The 13,799-nt window shown below is 31.9% G+C and overlaps 1 protein-coding gene across 1 annotated transcript in view; it reads right to left on the bottom strand.

The window, feature by feature from the left end:
* Nucleotides 1-10,073, bottom strand: part of LOC114337826 (uncharacterized) — a 55,044-nt gene extending 44,971 nt beyond the window's left edge. The window contains exon 1 of the mRNA XM_028288361.2: nt 9,930-10,073. Within this exon, the coding sequence (XP_028144162.1) occupies nt 9,930-10,011 (82 nt within the window). The 5' untranslated portion in view covers nt 10,012-10,073. The remainder of the gene's footprint in view (nt 1-9,929) is intronic.
* Between the last annotated feature and the right edge of the window lie 3,726 nt (nt 10,074-13,799).

The following is a 13,799-nucleotide window of genomic DNA, read 5'->3' as shown; positions in this document are numbered from 1 at the left end:
ATGATTTTTTACCTTTTACTGAATAGAATAGAAATATGCTTTATTTTTATGGAAAACTTTACAATTTTATAGACAAAGCTCTTTTTACAAAGAGTCATAAAAAACAAAACAATAAAAAACAGAGTTTACTAAAATTATACAAATAGCAAGCTGAAATTTGTTAATAGCTTAACGGTGTCTAGTCGGACAAACTTTGATGTATGGGAACACTGGAACAGGGGAAGTTTAATTGTGGAACAGGTTAAAAATTTGGAACGTCAGACTACGAAAACGTTCCAGGTATTTTGTCGGGCAGAACTTCCAATTGATTTGTTACCATTTCATTAAACTCTTATGCAGAAATCAGACTTGTTTTTATCACCAACTGGGTATTTTAATGAGTGAAACATGAGGAACATGTCAAACGACAGGAATCATGTTGGTTAGTAATAGCAGTCTGATTGTTGCATGAGAGTTTAACGAAAGGGTACCAAATTAAATGGATGTTCTGTCCGACAAAATACATGGGATGCTTTCGTAATCTGACGTTCCAAATTTTTAAACTCTTACCCAATTAAAACTTCCCCTTTTCCAGTGTTCCCGTACATCAAAGTTTGCCCGACTAGACACCGTGATTCTATCAACAAATTTTCAGCTTGCTATTAATAAACTTTTTTTGTGGTACACGGGATCCAGGCCTATAAGTAAAAGGATAAAATAAGTAAAACTAAAAACAAAATAAATCTATTTATCTTAAGCTTAATTTATCTTAATAAGTTTAATAATAATTTAAGTTAAGCTGCTGCATATTACACCCAAATATAGATAAAAAATTCAACTTATACATCGTCATCATCATCCAACCAATTCACGTCCACTGCTGGACATAGGTCTCCCCCAATTGTTTCCACACTTCACGGTTTTGTGCTGATTGTTGCCAGTTTTTACCAATCCGCCTCATATCATCTATCCATCGTGTAGGCGGCGTTTCTCTACTGCGTTTATCTTCTCTTGGTTTCCACTCCATCAGCTTTCGTGTTCATCTTGAATCTTTCAGCCTGGCGACTGTCGTGCCCAGTTTCATTTGAGCCTGGTGATACGTTCTGTAAAATCTGTGATACCGGTTCTTTGTCTGAGATTTTCATTTATTATTTTATCCCCAGCATGGATCTTTTCATACGCCTTTGAGCAACCCGCATTTTTGACGTAGTTTCCTTGGTTAGAGTCAGTGTCTCTGCTCCATATGTAATTACCGGCAGCACACATTGATCAAGCAGTTGTCTTTTCAAACCGATCGGTATACTGCTCCTAAATATGTCTCTTAGAGCTCCGTAGGCGCCCAAGCAAGAGTAACTCTTGCTAGTTAATTTTTTTTTATTTCGCACGTTTGGTTATCTCTGCTAATTATAATTTCATGACCCAAGTAAATGTACTTTTCCACTAGGTCAACTTCTTGTTCACGTATAATTAGCTGTCCGCTAGGAATCAGATTAGTCATAAATTTAGTTTTAGAAAAGTTCATTTTCAGCCCTATTTTTCAGCAGATAGCGTCTAAATCATTTAGCATTTCCTTTACTTCTCCTAGGTCATCAGTTATAATGACTGTGTCATCTGCAAAACGAAGATGATTTAACTTTTCTCCATCTATTGTGATCCCTTTATTGTCCCAGTTGAGCATCTTAAAGGCATATTCCAGAAGTTATGATTAGTTTTGGCGAGAGTGTGTATGTATGTTATACATAAGAGTACTGTAATTTCTTAGTTATTGATTAAGAACTTCTGCCACTCAATAATATAAATAAATATTGTCTTTCAGATATATAGGCTTTTGTTATTTTACGGAAGTTGGGGAAAAATATTGCAGATTTAAGTTGTAGAGGTAGATGGTTGTATAGTTTGTTTCACCATCATCAAAAGTGGCTCCATAAGGCACTCCTGTCGATTCCTGTCAACTTCACTCCATATAGTTTTTTTGCAGAATATAATATATATGTTATAGTCAAAGCCTGAATTTCAGTCACCCCTAGGTTTGACTAGGCAATCCTCAGGTCTGACTGACGGTCTTAGTCAAAGCCCTAAATAAATTAGAGTTTCGGCCTTTGACTACTCAAACCTAGGAGAGACTAAGTTGGTTAGGCAAAGGTCGAAATTTAATTTTATGCTATTAAAATGTCGTAGTTTGTTAGATTAGGTTTAATAAAACGTCATTTTTTAATTTTAATGCTTAATTTTATTCTTATATTGTCGAAATAATATTTTTTTTATATTAGTGTTTATTCTCACATGTTGATGTTGACGCATTATGGCATTTATAGTTACACAATACATTAGACCTTTTACACATAATTTTGAAGAGCATTTCTTATTGCAGTAGCATTTTATAAAGTCTTGTCCTCCAAATTTAGAATCTCTCGCACTATTTTTTCTTAGAGACAATTAAGAAAATCCTATTTGCATTCTCTTATTCGATTTTTTGAAAAAAGTGTGTTTATTGTTCCCTATTTCGTACCAACCCTATATGAACCGCCAATTGTTTTATCTTTTATTGTACCCAAAATATTTCGAGCACCTTCTTTGGCTCTATCAAAGCTAAGGATAGGTATTGTTACAGTTTTTCCATTCGAAATTGCAGTAAATTTTTTTCACTTAATTGTTTCATAGCATTAAGGTGGGTTACGCTTACGTATTTTGCCCGTGCCATTGTCAGATATTTTATTATCTATTTTCAAACTCAAGCAGTAGGTACATTTGTATCTATGCATTGCATAAATGTAATACACTCGTAATGTCAACCCACCTGTAGGCTTAGCACTATCAAAAGTAAGGATCACCATAGTACTAACGAAGGCCCTGGACCGTCGTCACTAGTGGAGGAAGAAAATTGTCAAACAATTCAGATTACTTCTTCAGGTGTGGTTTGTTGTATTTGCCAAAAAGAGAGCTCTGGCGCATATTCGAGCATAACTTGTAATCAGATGGTATATACATGCGTTGTGCAAAGACAGAAAAGATTAAAATAAATAAAGGGAAAGGCGATTGAAGGTCTTTATGCCCAAGCCAATGCTACGAAACAATTAAGTGAAAAAAAAATTCCTCCAATTTCGATCAGAGAAACTTTAACCATACCTATTCCCAGCTTTGATAGAGCTAAAGGAAATACTCTAAATATTTTGGGTATCATACAAGATAAAGCAGTTGACGGTTTTTGTAGAGTTAGTACGAAATACGGAACAATAAACACACTTTTTTCAACAAATAAGAGAATGCAAAGAAAATTTTCCTAATTTCGAAGACGTTCTGTCTCTAAGAGAAATTAGTACAAAAGATTTAAATTTGGGGGACAAGGCTTTATAAAATGCTACTGCAATAAGAATTGCTCTTCAAAATTATGTAAATGTAAAAGGTCTAACGCAGGGCTTCTCAATCTGTGATACATGAACCAATGGTGGTACATATCATTATGTGCAGTGGTACACAAAACGCAAAAACAGCAGAAATGTATTATATTTATAGTTAATTAGATTAACTACCGCCATAGGTATTTTAGTTGGGTGGTACCAAAAATAATTATAAGAATTTTGTGGTAGGTACATCACTCAAAAAAATTGAAAGCAACTTGCCTAACCTATTGTGTAACTCTAAATCCCATAATGCCTCAACATCAATATGTGAGAATAAACTCTATTTTTTTATTTTAATTACGACAGTATAAACATAATAAATATTACAATTAAAAAATGACGTTTTATTAAACCTAATCTAACAAATTACGACATTTTAATTAGTCCGTTCTTTAACGGTAAAATTTTGCAAAACTTCTAAATTGTAAAGAACCGCTTGGGTTGACATGAAATTTGGCATACACATAGCTAACAAGTCAAAGAAAAAAAGTGATATTGTGCCGATATGTGCTTTTGCCCTGGGGGTGGTTTTCGCCCCCTCTTGGGGGGTGAAAAAATTTTCGTCCAAAGAAAGTCAGGAAATGGATAAACTGGCTAATTTTAAGTAACTTTTGTTCTATAGAGTTTTTTCACTAAGTCAATACTTTTCGAGTTATTTGGCAGTGAATATGTTCATTTTTTCAACAAAATAACCACGCTTTTAGACGGTTTTTCGCAAAAAACTCAAATAGTAAGTACTTTGTCGAAAATACATTCTTAGCAAAAATATGGCCTGTAAAAAATTTAAAAAATGGTGTATACATCACTCCTCTACACCTAGTAGAAGCAGAGTTATAGCTAATGAAAAATAGGTTCATATTCGTCAAATTCCAAATGAAATATTTTAACGTGAAATAACCAAAAATGAAGCACGTTTCGGGGAAAACTTATTACAACTTATTTAAAGTGTTTAAAAAAGCTTCATTTTTGTTTTATAGAAAAAATTTCTAGCATCAAAATTAAACAAGTTACGCTCAAAGTAATGTTAGTCCCTTTTGGTTTTGGTAAAAAAATCGAGAAAATCACCCCCTAATTAGTATCTTAAATGAACTTAATCGTTAGGACTTCATAAGTTTCTTGGCTCTTGTATATATTGTTTATATGATCTGTATGTTTCATCGGCTCAAAGTCCTTATTACTGAAAGGGCTGTAGTTAAAAGGGGTTAAACGAGTCACTGATCACGAATGTATGCAAATTTAGAAACACCAAATCTTAATCCATTTTTGTCCAACAGAAAAACAAAAAAATACATGACATTCAGAAAAGCAAATCTAACTTTTTTTGTTTTTCGAGATTTTTGGTATCTCTAACAATTTTTAAGTTATTTTGAAAAAAAGCATATTTTTCAAAATTTTGATTTTTAAAAATTTTACTTTGAAACCAAATTCTTTCAAAAATAAGCACTTTGAATCGATGAAACTTACAGATCATATAAACACAACATAAGTAAAATAATTTGTGGAGCGGTAACGATTAATTTAATTTAATTTGCTAATTAGGGGGTGGTCTTCCCGATTTTTTTTTGCAAAAAAAAAGGGGCCAACTTTGTTTTGAGCGTAACTGGCTTATATTTAATGCTAGAAACTTTTCGTGAAAACAGGAATAAAGCTTTTTTTAAACACTTTAAAAAAGTTATAATAGATTTTTCCCAAAAAGTGCTTAATTTTTTGGATATTTCACGTCGAAATATTCTATTTGAAATTTGGTGAATATGAATCTATTTTTCAGTGCCTATAACTCTGGTTCTACGAGATCCAGAGACCTAACGCGTACACCATTTTTTTTACTATTTTATAGGCTATATTTTTGGTAAGAGCGTTTTTTTCGACAAAATAATTAATTTTTGAGTTATTTGCGAAAAACCGTCTAAAAGTGTGGTTATTTTGTTCAAAAATGAACCTATTCACTTGCAAATAACTCGAAAAGTGTATATTTGGCGAAAAAGCTCTATGGAACAAAAGTTACTTAAAATTAGTCAGTTTTACCCATTTCCGGATTTATTTTGGACATATATTTTTTCACCACCAAGAAGGGGTGAAAGTCACCCCCAGGGCAAAAGCACACATCGACAAAATATCACTTTTTTTTGACATGTAAGCTATATGTATGCCAAATTTCATGTCAATCCAAGCGGTTCTTTAAAATTTAGAGCAAAAACCGATTTCATAAAATTAAATTTCGACCTTTGCCTGACCAACTTAGTCTCTCCTAGGTTTGACTAGTCAAAGGCCGAAACTGTAATTTATTTCGGGCTTTGACTAAGACCCTCAGTCAGACCTGAGGATTGCCTAGTCAAACCTAGGAGTGCCTGAAATTCGGGCTTTGACTATAACATATATATTTCTTTACTAACTCAGTGGACGGGATCGGTAAATAGACGTCAAAGGTAGAATTTCTGGTGGAATAATCAGGATTAGGTCTTACTGGAAAGACACATAGATGTTTACGAATTAATGTTTTCTATACTTCCACAAAGAGCAATAAAATTTATTATAACTATGTGACTATATCTGTTTCGGCAGAGTATCTTTCTCAAGCGATTTATGAAGACTTAATGAAGAGTTTCAAATCCTGCATATTCAAAATAAAGGCCTTAAGCTATATTTATTAGAATATATGGAAATTAATAGATTGAAAGATACAGATATAATTCTGAATGACCAACTCGAGACAAACAGCTCCCCACTCTTCAACCTGTTCAGTTAAAATTTTTAAAAAGGCAAACACATAGTAAACTAAATCACTTGAGAAAGGAACTCTGCCGAAACGGCTGTAGCCACATAGTTATAATAAATTTTGTGGAAGTATAGAAAATATACGTTTTCAGTGTTTTATTGTTAGATAAAATGAACTTCCATCAAGTAACGATCGAATCCATCAATTAGTTTCTAAAATATATAAAGAAGGAAGTGTTAAAGCCTGTGGTCTTTGAAGTAGATTTTGTAACGTGTTGTTCTTCTGAGGCCAAACAGACATTTTATTGCTCTTTTTTGTAATAATTTAAAAATAACATCGGATTGACCAGCTGTACCAGAACGACAAAAAGGAAGACCATATCGAAGATGTGTCTCGAACAAAAAAAATATGTCATTTTGAAACACGCTAAATTAATTGTTTTTGAAACAGATCTTATCGCATAGCAAGCTGAGGATACTTTTTTACATAACACATCGATATAAAGGGATCATTTAGAATTAAGTGGCCGTTTGTCAAAAGCTGATGTGTCCACTTTCGATATTTTTCAGAAGAACAAATTCAAATGTCCACGATGCCCATAAAATCACAGTTTTAGAAATATCATATTTGGTTTTGAGTTTAATGTTTATTTATATGAGTTCACATATAAGACAAAACTGTAATTTTATGGTCTTCGTGGAAATTTGAATTGGCTCTCCTGAGAAGTACCAAAAATGGACATATCTGATTTTGGCAAACGACCACTGAATTGTTTTTAAAAAAAATACCAAAAAGTTTTACTGAATCAACAATAATCATCTGGTTGTTATTTAGAGGTAAGGTTTGAAGAGCTCCCTTAAAGGATAATGCTTCTATTTTATCTAGGTTGAAAGAGAGTAAATTAGAATCGGACCCGGTTTTTATGGAGAGTAGATCAAAAGTAGTAGTATGAAGAATTGCAATATTTTAGTTACTCCAAGTAATACTGGTATCTCCAGCAAAATTATCAAAGCGTTTATCCAAGTAATATTGAAACCAATTCAAATAAATACCTCGAGTTTCGAAGAAATTTAGTTTTTTGAAGTTATACTTCTTTACGCGCGATATGAGGGTGAATTTTTATATGTTAAAACCTACGATCCCGGCGCATGCGCATTATAACTTTGTTCTGATTGGATGTTCAAATGACATGTCAAAAATTATCCAATATGGCAGCTGTAGCGCAGCTGTGGTTTGGACGGTTGACGGTTTGGTTATGTATGGTTTTTGCGTTTTAAAATTTGTGGGAAGAGAAACAACAAAGGTTAGTTATAGTTATACTGCCTTTTTAATGAGTTCATATTATATTTTTAAAGTTATACTTCAAAATGTTTTAATTTATATATGTATCATTCCAGAAAAGGTGTGGAAAGAATATATTATTGTTTTTAAATATATTTTTCTACAAACGTGTTAAAAATGCAATTTTTAGGACTCGATTGGAGCGTTAAAAATGCTACTTTAAGGCACTAGTGCTTTAAAATTTTTAAGGCACTGCAGTTAAAAGTAAATTGTTAAATTGTGAAACGTCAAAATATTTATATTTCATTTATTAACATTAATATTAATAATACAACTTGCGCAATTTGAAAAAGGTGGTTTAGAAGGTTTTTTGTTATAATTTTGTGTCTTTGGATTTGTCTTCCTTGGGCGTAAAATAATAAAACATCTATTTTTATATTTCACTTGTAACCGTGATGTATAATTATGTTACATAATTATATGAGCCCGGGAAATATGCAAAATGCATATTAAGTGCATATTTGCATATTTTGGATAAATTTTATAAGTGCATATGCTTTTATTAAAAGTGCATATTTTGAGTTATTTTGGAAAAATCTCTTTAAAACATGCATTTTATCACCAAAAATCAAAATCTTCGATAACTTAAAAAGCATTGATTTATTTTAATAACTTTATATAACAAATTTTCCTTAGAATTTGTCCCTCTATCGATTTATGGTGTTATTTTTAATAAATTAATTTTCATCCACGAAAAGGGGGTGTCATTTAACCCAGGGTAAAATCGCAAATTTTCATCAGTTTTCGTGAAAATCGATGGAGGTTTACCGAAATCAAAGATAATAGTTGATTTTTACCTTCAGTGACTGCACTATAGACAAGAAATTGCAATTCAATAATCGAAATGCGCGTATTTTGCAAGCTCATAAATTAGTAAACACTAAGTATGTAGCCGCAAAATAATTAATTTTATTAGTTTTAATTACAATTGTTCTCTCTTAAGCCGGGAAAATGGAGAGGTTTTCTTGCGAAAGGGTAGTAGCTCAATAATCGAAATGCGCGTAAGTTTATTCTTAAAATTTATACGCTATTATACGAAGTATATCCGCGATACGGTATATTTTAATTTTTCTCGACATTTTTCTCTTGAGTTGAATCAATTAAATGGCTAGTTAAGGAATAAGCTCAAAAATCTAAACTATTATATACCTTTAATATAATCTTACCTATATCCCTTCGAAAGCTCATAAATAGCTCGTAATTCCGCGGCAAAGATTGACTAAATATCTCTATTTTAAACATATGAAAAAAATATTAAATTCCAGCCCAGTGTAACGAGCCCAAAATTTTTAATCTACGGTATATGAAAGCTCATAAATATCTCGTAGTTTAGCGCTATTTGTATTTTAGTTTCTACAAGATGGGAGTCTAGCTCAACAGGGGTGAAATAGAAAGAAGTTTTTCCGCGTATAAACAATTATTATCAGATAGACGGCAGAGTTTTTCTCTAGAAAATTTAGAAAATCATTTAATAATATATAGGTTTAACTTTAATAATAATATAATAAAGAATGATGATGATAAATATAAAGAATACATGAATATAATGATGTAGGTGATAGAAATTTCAAGAAATACTTTTGGGACTTTAACATAAAATAAATTAAATACCTTCAACACAAAGATTGCTGCGTTTTATATTTATATGCATGAAATGTATAAGAGCATATTTTAGTGCATATTTCAACTGTTTTTTGTGCATATTTTCATGCACATTTTAGTGTTTTTTAAGTGCATATTTCCCGAGCTCTTTATGTATATCTGAAAGGTAACTAGCATGCGGCTTGATGGCCTTGTTGGTATAGCATTGGACCAGAGATAAAAAAATCGCGAGATTGCGGGTTCAAATCCCGGACGATTGATAATTTTTTCTTTTTTTTTTTTAATATTTGGCATTGTTAAATTTTGGTTCATTTTTGGTAATTATTGTTAATTTTTTGTATTGTAACTGTTAAGTAGGTATATTTATTTCGTTGAAATTATATTATAATAGAAGTATAACTTCTTACGTGCGTACAAAGTACACACACATTCTTTTTTTTTTTTATTAAAATGTCATAATCTACACAATCCAAATCTTTGGCATAGTTACAAAAACCGTGCCAGTGTGCAGATTATTGTTCAGTGCTTGATAAAAATGATGCAGTACAGAAAACGTGGCATCAGTGGTACATTTATTATTTAAAAAGCCAAACTGATTTTGTGATAAAATTTTGATTTCAACGAGAAAGGACACAAGTAGGACTTTTATGAATCTTTCAATAATTTTGTTGAGTACCAGTAGTAATTCAATAGGTCTATAAATGCAGGAATTCGATTTTTCACCACCCTTATGAAGAGTAATAATATTTTGTCTTTAGGCACTCTGAAAATTTATCATTCTTTTTGTAAATTTGGTGCTTATAGATAAAATAAGTCGTAATATTAGCTACTCAATGTAGCAGAGAATAAACTAGAAATTAGAGTAATAATTAAATGCAAATTTTGCTTACCAACACATAATAGGATTGAAATAATACAAAATTTCATTATAGCACTGCTATTGTAGTACTTATACGAAAAATATTGATACATTTGAATTAATATTACTCTCGTTGTGTTATTTTATTTTAATCTACATAAACAGTAACCTTTGATAACTTTGATGTTGTTTATATTATATTCATATCATTTTATATAAAAATGTATCTGTTTAAAACATTTTTTTTTTATTTTCATAAAGTATCTCGACAAATATGATGTATAGGAACAATAATATTAGAAAAATATAATAATAATAATAGTCTCCCATTTTATACCGCTGTGGCTTCGGGAGTATAGCAGGGTAGTCTGCTATATCTAGGGCCTACGGTATACAAGGAAGGTAACAGAGCCAGTGCTACGCTTCAACCGCCTATTATTACCCCTGGTTTTACCCAAGACCCAAGGTACTCATTTTATTCAGGCTGAGTCGATCTGAGGCCTCTAAACATTTTAAAAATGTCTAGTTGTTCTTGCCGGCGCGGCGCTGCTGTAGGATTTGAACTCCGGACCACCGGCACGCGAGCCAAGCACACTACACTAAATAAGGAAAACAAAAATAAGTATATCACTTTCACTAATGTTTATTAGGTTAAATCTTGGGGTAAATCTGAACAATTTTTGGAAACTGTATAGTTTTCGTAATTCTGTAGGTTTGTTAAGCACTTCTTGTGATTAACAACCCTAAGTTAGACGAGTTCCTAAGGACATCAAGAAATCATGGGTTGAGTGGGGTTATCAAGTTTAGTGTGACATATAAATTAAAATATTTAAGAGTTACTAAAATCATCATTTCTTTTTCTATGTTGCTTGCTTATAATTTTAACCTTTGTCGGGCGGCATAGGTACAATTGTAACTTTTGAGTATTTAAATTGTAATAACTTTTTTTGTTAAAGATATAGAGACTTGAACTTTTGCGATATCTCTACATTTATCCAGTAGATTATGTGAGCCAAATATAACAAAGAAATCTTCATTCAGTTCCCAGCAGGGGGCTTAAATTTTTCCTACCCCCATAAACGACGGCATAGGTACATTAGTAACTTGTATTTTTTTTTAATAAATGTTAAAAAACTCAATACATTTTGTATTTAAATCATAGTATATTTGAAACAAAAATCAAAAATGAATGTAAGTGTGGACTTTCTCAACATACATGTCGTTTTAGATAAAGAATGTTCGTAACACACAGGTAGAAAACATGCTACACAACTTTTTCTCGTTTTAGGCTGTTTTTTCCGTTCGTTTCGACAAACATGGTAACTTCCGGTTACTGAAATAAATCCACGAATGCTGTGAGATTCTTAAGGAAGAGTATCAACAGCAAGACAAAGATCTTTAGAAAGATCCTTCAAAAACTTCTTGCGTTGGTCCTATTTTGTAATGGATTGTGGTCTCGATATAATGTAGGATGCTAAGCCAGTGACGTCAATCATATTACAAAAAAAGGTCAAGTACCAACTCAATGTTCGACGCTTCAGCATACATTCACCCAGCATTTTATCCATCGTATCAAATTCCCTTTAGTTTCACTCTAATTCTTAATCATTTCAGGCTACTTGTCCTGTCATATCAATTGACGAGAGTAACACTACTGCTTTGTTTTTCTTTAGCAAATAAGAACTACGGTAGCAGCATGATTGTATGCCAGATTTGTGGAAAACAGCTCTTTCCTTGCTTGCTTATTGGTGAGCAAAAATCTCTTATTTTTTTTTTCTAAATAAGCCCACCAACGTTATGTGACACGAATTCTAGACTTTAGCGAGTTTAACTGGTAAAAAGTTATCTGTGGTAACCTATCGCCTAGAACATTTTTAAGACGTGACCAGATCCAAAAGTGTTCGTTTGCCAACGTTAACTTGTCAGGAACCATATTCTATTTTTCAAATATGAAGATGAATTTGTATGGGATGAGGTGTTTGAAGCATTACAAACCCAAAATACCATATGTACATTTTGCAGGTACGGCCTCTAAACGGAAACAATTGTTCATCTATGGTTATGCAATGGGATGGTTTGTAGTCTTGTTACACATTTGTATTCAGCATTGTCCAGATATCTCGTATGAGTGCAGCCTTATAAGCTTTATTGCGTTATTGAGGGGTATTTTCGTTGTCAAATCTTATAAATATTAGCATAGTCTTTAGATGATCACGAGACATAGCTGCACGTATGAGTGGCAGAGGCTCCATATTCCCCATCTCACACAAGTTTTCTTCGTTGATTTTATTAATACCTCTTTTGTCGGTATTTTGGTAAACTAGATGTAGAATCTTTAATACTAATGATAATTTTCAGTTATACGTGTATTGACAAACACAAAACAACTAAATGTGGATGAAATCTACGTTTCCAGTTGAAATACAATACAATACTACTCTTCCTAGAATTTGTTTACGACCACTATTTCCAAAAGTTTATTGTTGCAGTTATTTCAATAATTTACGATAGGTAACAGGGATCACTTAAAAGCGGCTTTCAATTTTTGTTTGTAAATCCATACAAGAACAAATTACCGAATATTATTATTTATTTATTGCAATATTAAACATTTTTTTACCAGTTATGCTAGCAATAAATAATATTACCTTAAAACTAATAAATATTACTTTTAGATTAAGGAATTTTTAAGAAAATATGTTATAGGTACAATTGTATATATGCCGTCTGTTTCCGGTGTAAAATTATGCCGCTCGACAAAGGTTAAAACATAAAAAGATTTAGCATAATGATTTTGCAACCTATTTTTTTTAATTGGATTTTTTAAACTTTGCACAACAAAAACTAGACCATTATAGAAATTTGTCAATTTTTTTTGTTTTTAGAAGTAATCCACCTACCTAACGTATTTTATCGGTATATCTGGACGGCTTCAGGAATACTTTAAAGCTATAAATAATTTTTTGGCATAGAAATAAATAGAATATCTCAATAAATATTAGGGTAGCATAAATTAAATTTAGAAAACGACGCTTATTTATGGGAAGTGGTTCCTGAGGTACAACTGGTTAACTTTGACCGGCACTTGTGACGAAGTTATAAACAATAGGATGGTAGTATTCGAAGCTTTATCTTCTTAGTTCGGCTCTCTTACTCCATACAAATTGTCGTCTATTGAACATACTCAGATACTCATAACATTTATTATGCAAAAACGATCGGCATTGCGCGTGAAAAATACCAAAAATACCAAAAAACTAGGTTGAATGAAATTGAATTTCTAAGTTCAAAATGGGTATACGCAAAAAACCAAAAAATATGTTTTCTTCGCTTCCAATAGAGCAATTTTATTTTTGTTAATCTGATTTAACTCGAGTGAAAATACTAAACAACGCATTGTCTTCTCCCAAAGATGCTTAAGTTTCGCTATAATAAATTAAAGTTAAGTTACCAGAGGTGTACCTTTTAATGCTCTAAATACAAATATTCTTATTTGAAAGCTGTATAATTATTTGAACAATCTTTGTTTAAAAATAATTAATTTTTTTTCTACGGTTTCAGAACAAATTTAATTTCGTTCCAGAAGAAATGTCATTTGTGTGTATACTTCCTTGATGAAATAAAGATTATCTAATTAAATAAATATTTTTTAAATAATTACACAGCTCTCAATAGGAATAATTGCATTAGAGAGTTAAAAGAGCGTAATGACCCATTATAATTCCCCCAAGTATAAATAGCCATCGAAACCAAAAACCTGCTCTCAGTCCAGGGCACCCCTTAAATGGGAAGAGAGTGCAAGGAATCTTCTCGTCAACTACTATTGAGATCCAAGAAGAGGACAGAAAGTCCAGATGTACGAAGCTTATTCATGACCGGGAAACTGGCAAACACTGAATCC

The sequence above is a fragment of the Diabrotica virgifera genome, chromosome 5 (assembly GCF_917563875.1).
Source record: "Diabrotica virgifera virgifera chromosome 5, PGI_DIABVI_V3a".
Classification (NCBI taxonomy): Eukaryota; Metazoa; Arthropoda; class Insecta; order Coleoptera; family Chrysomelidae; genus Diabrotica; species Diabrotica virgifera.
This window is presented reverse-complemented; position numbering and strand designations above follow the sequence as displayed.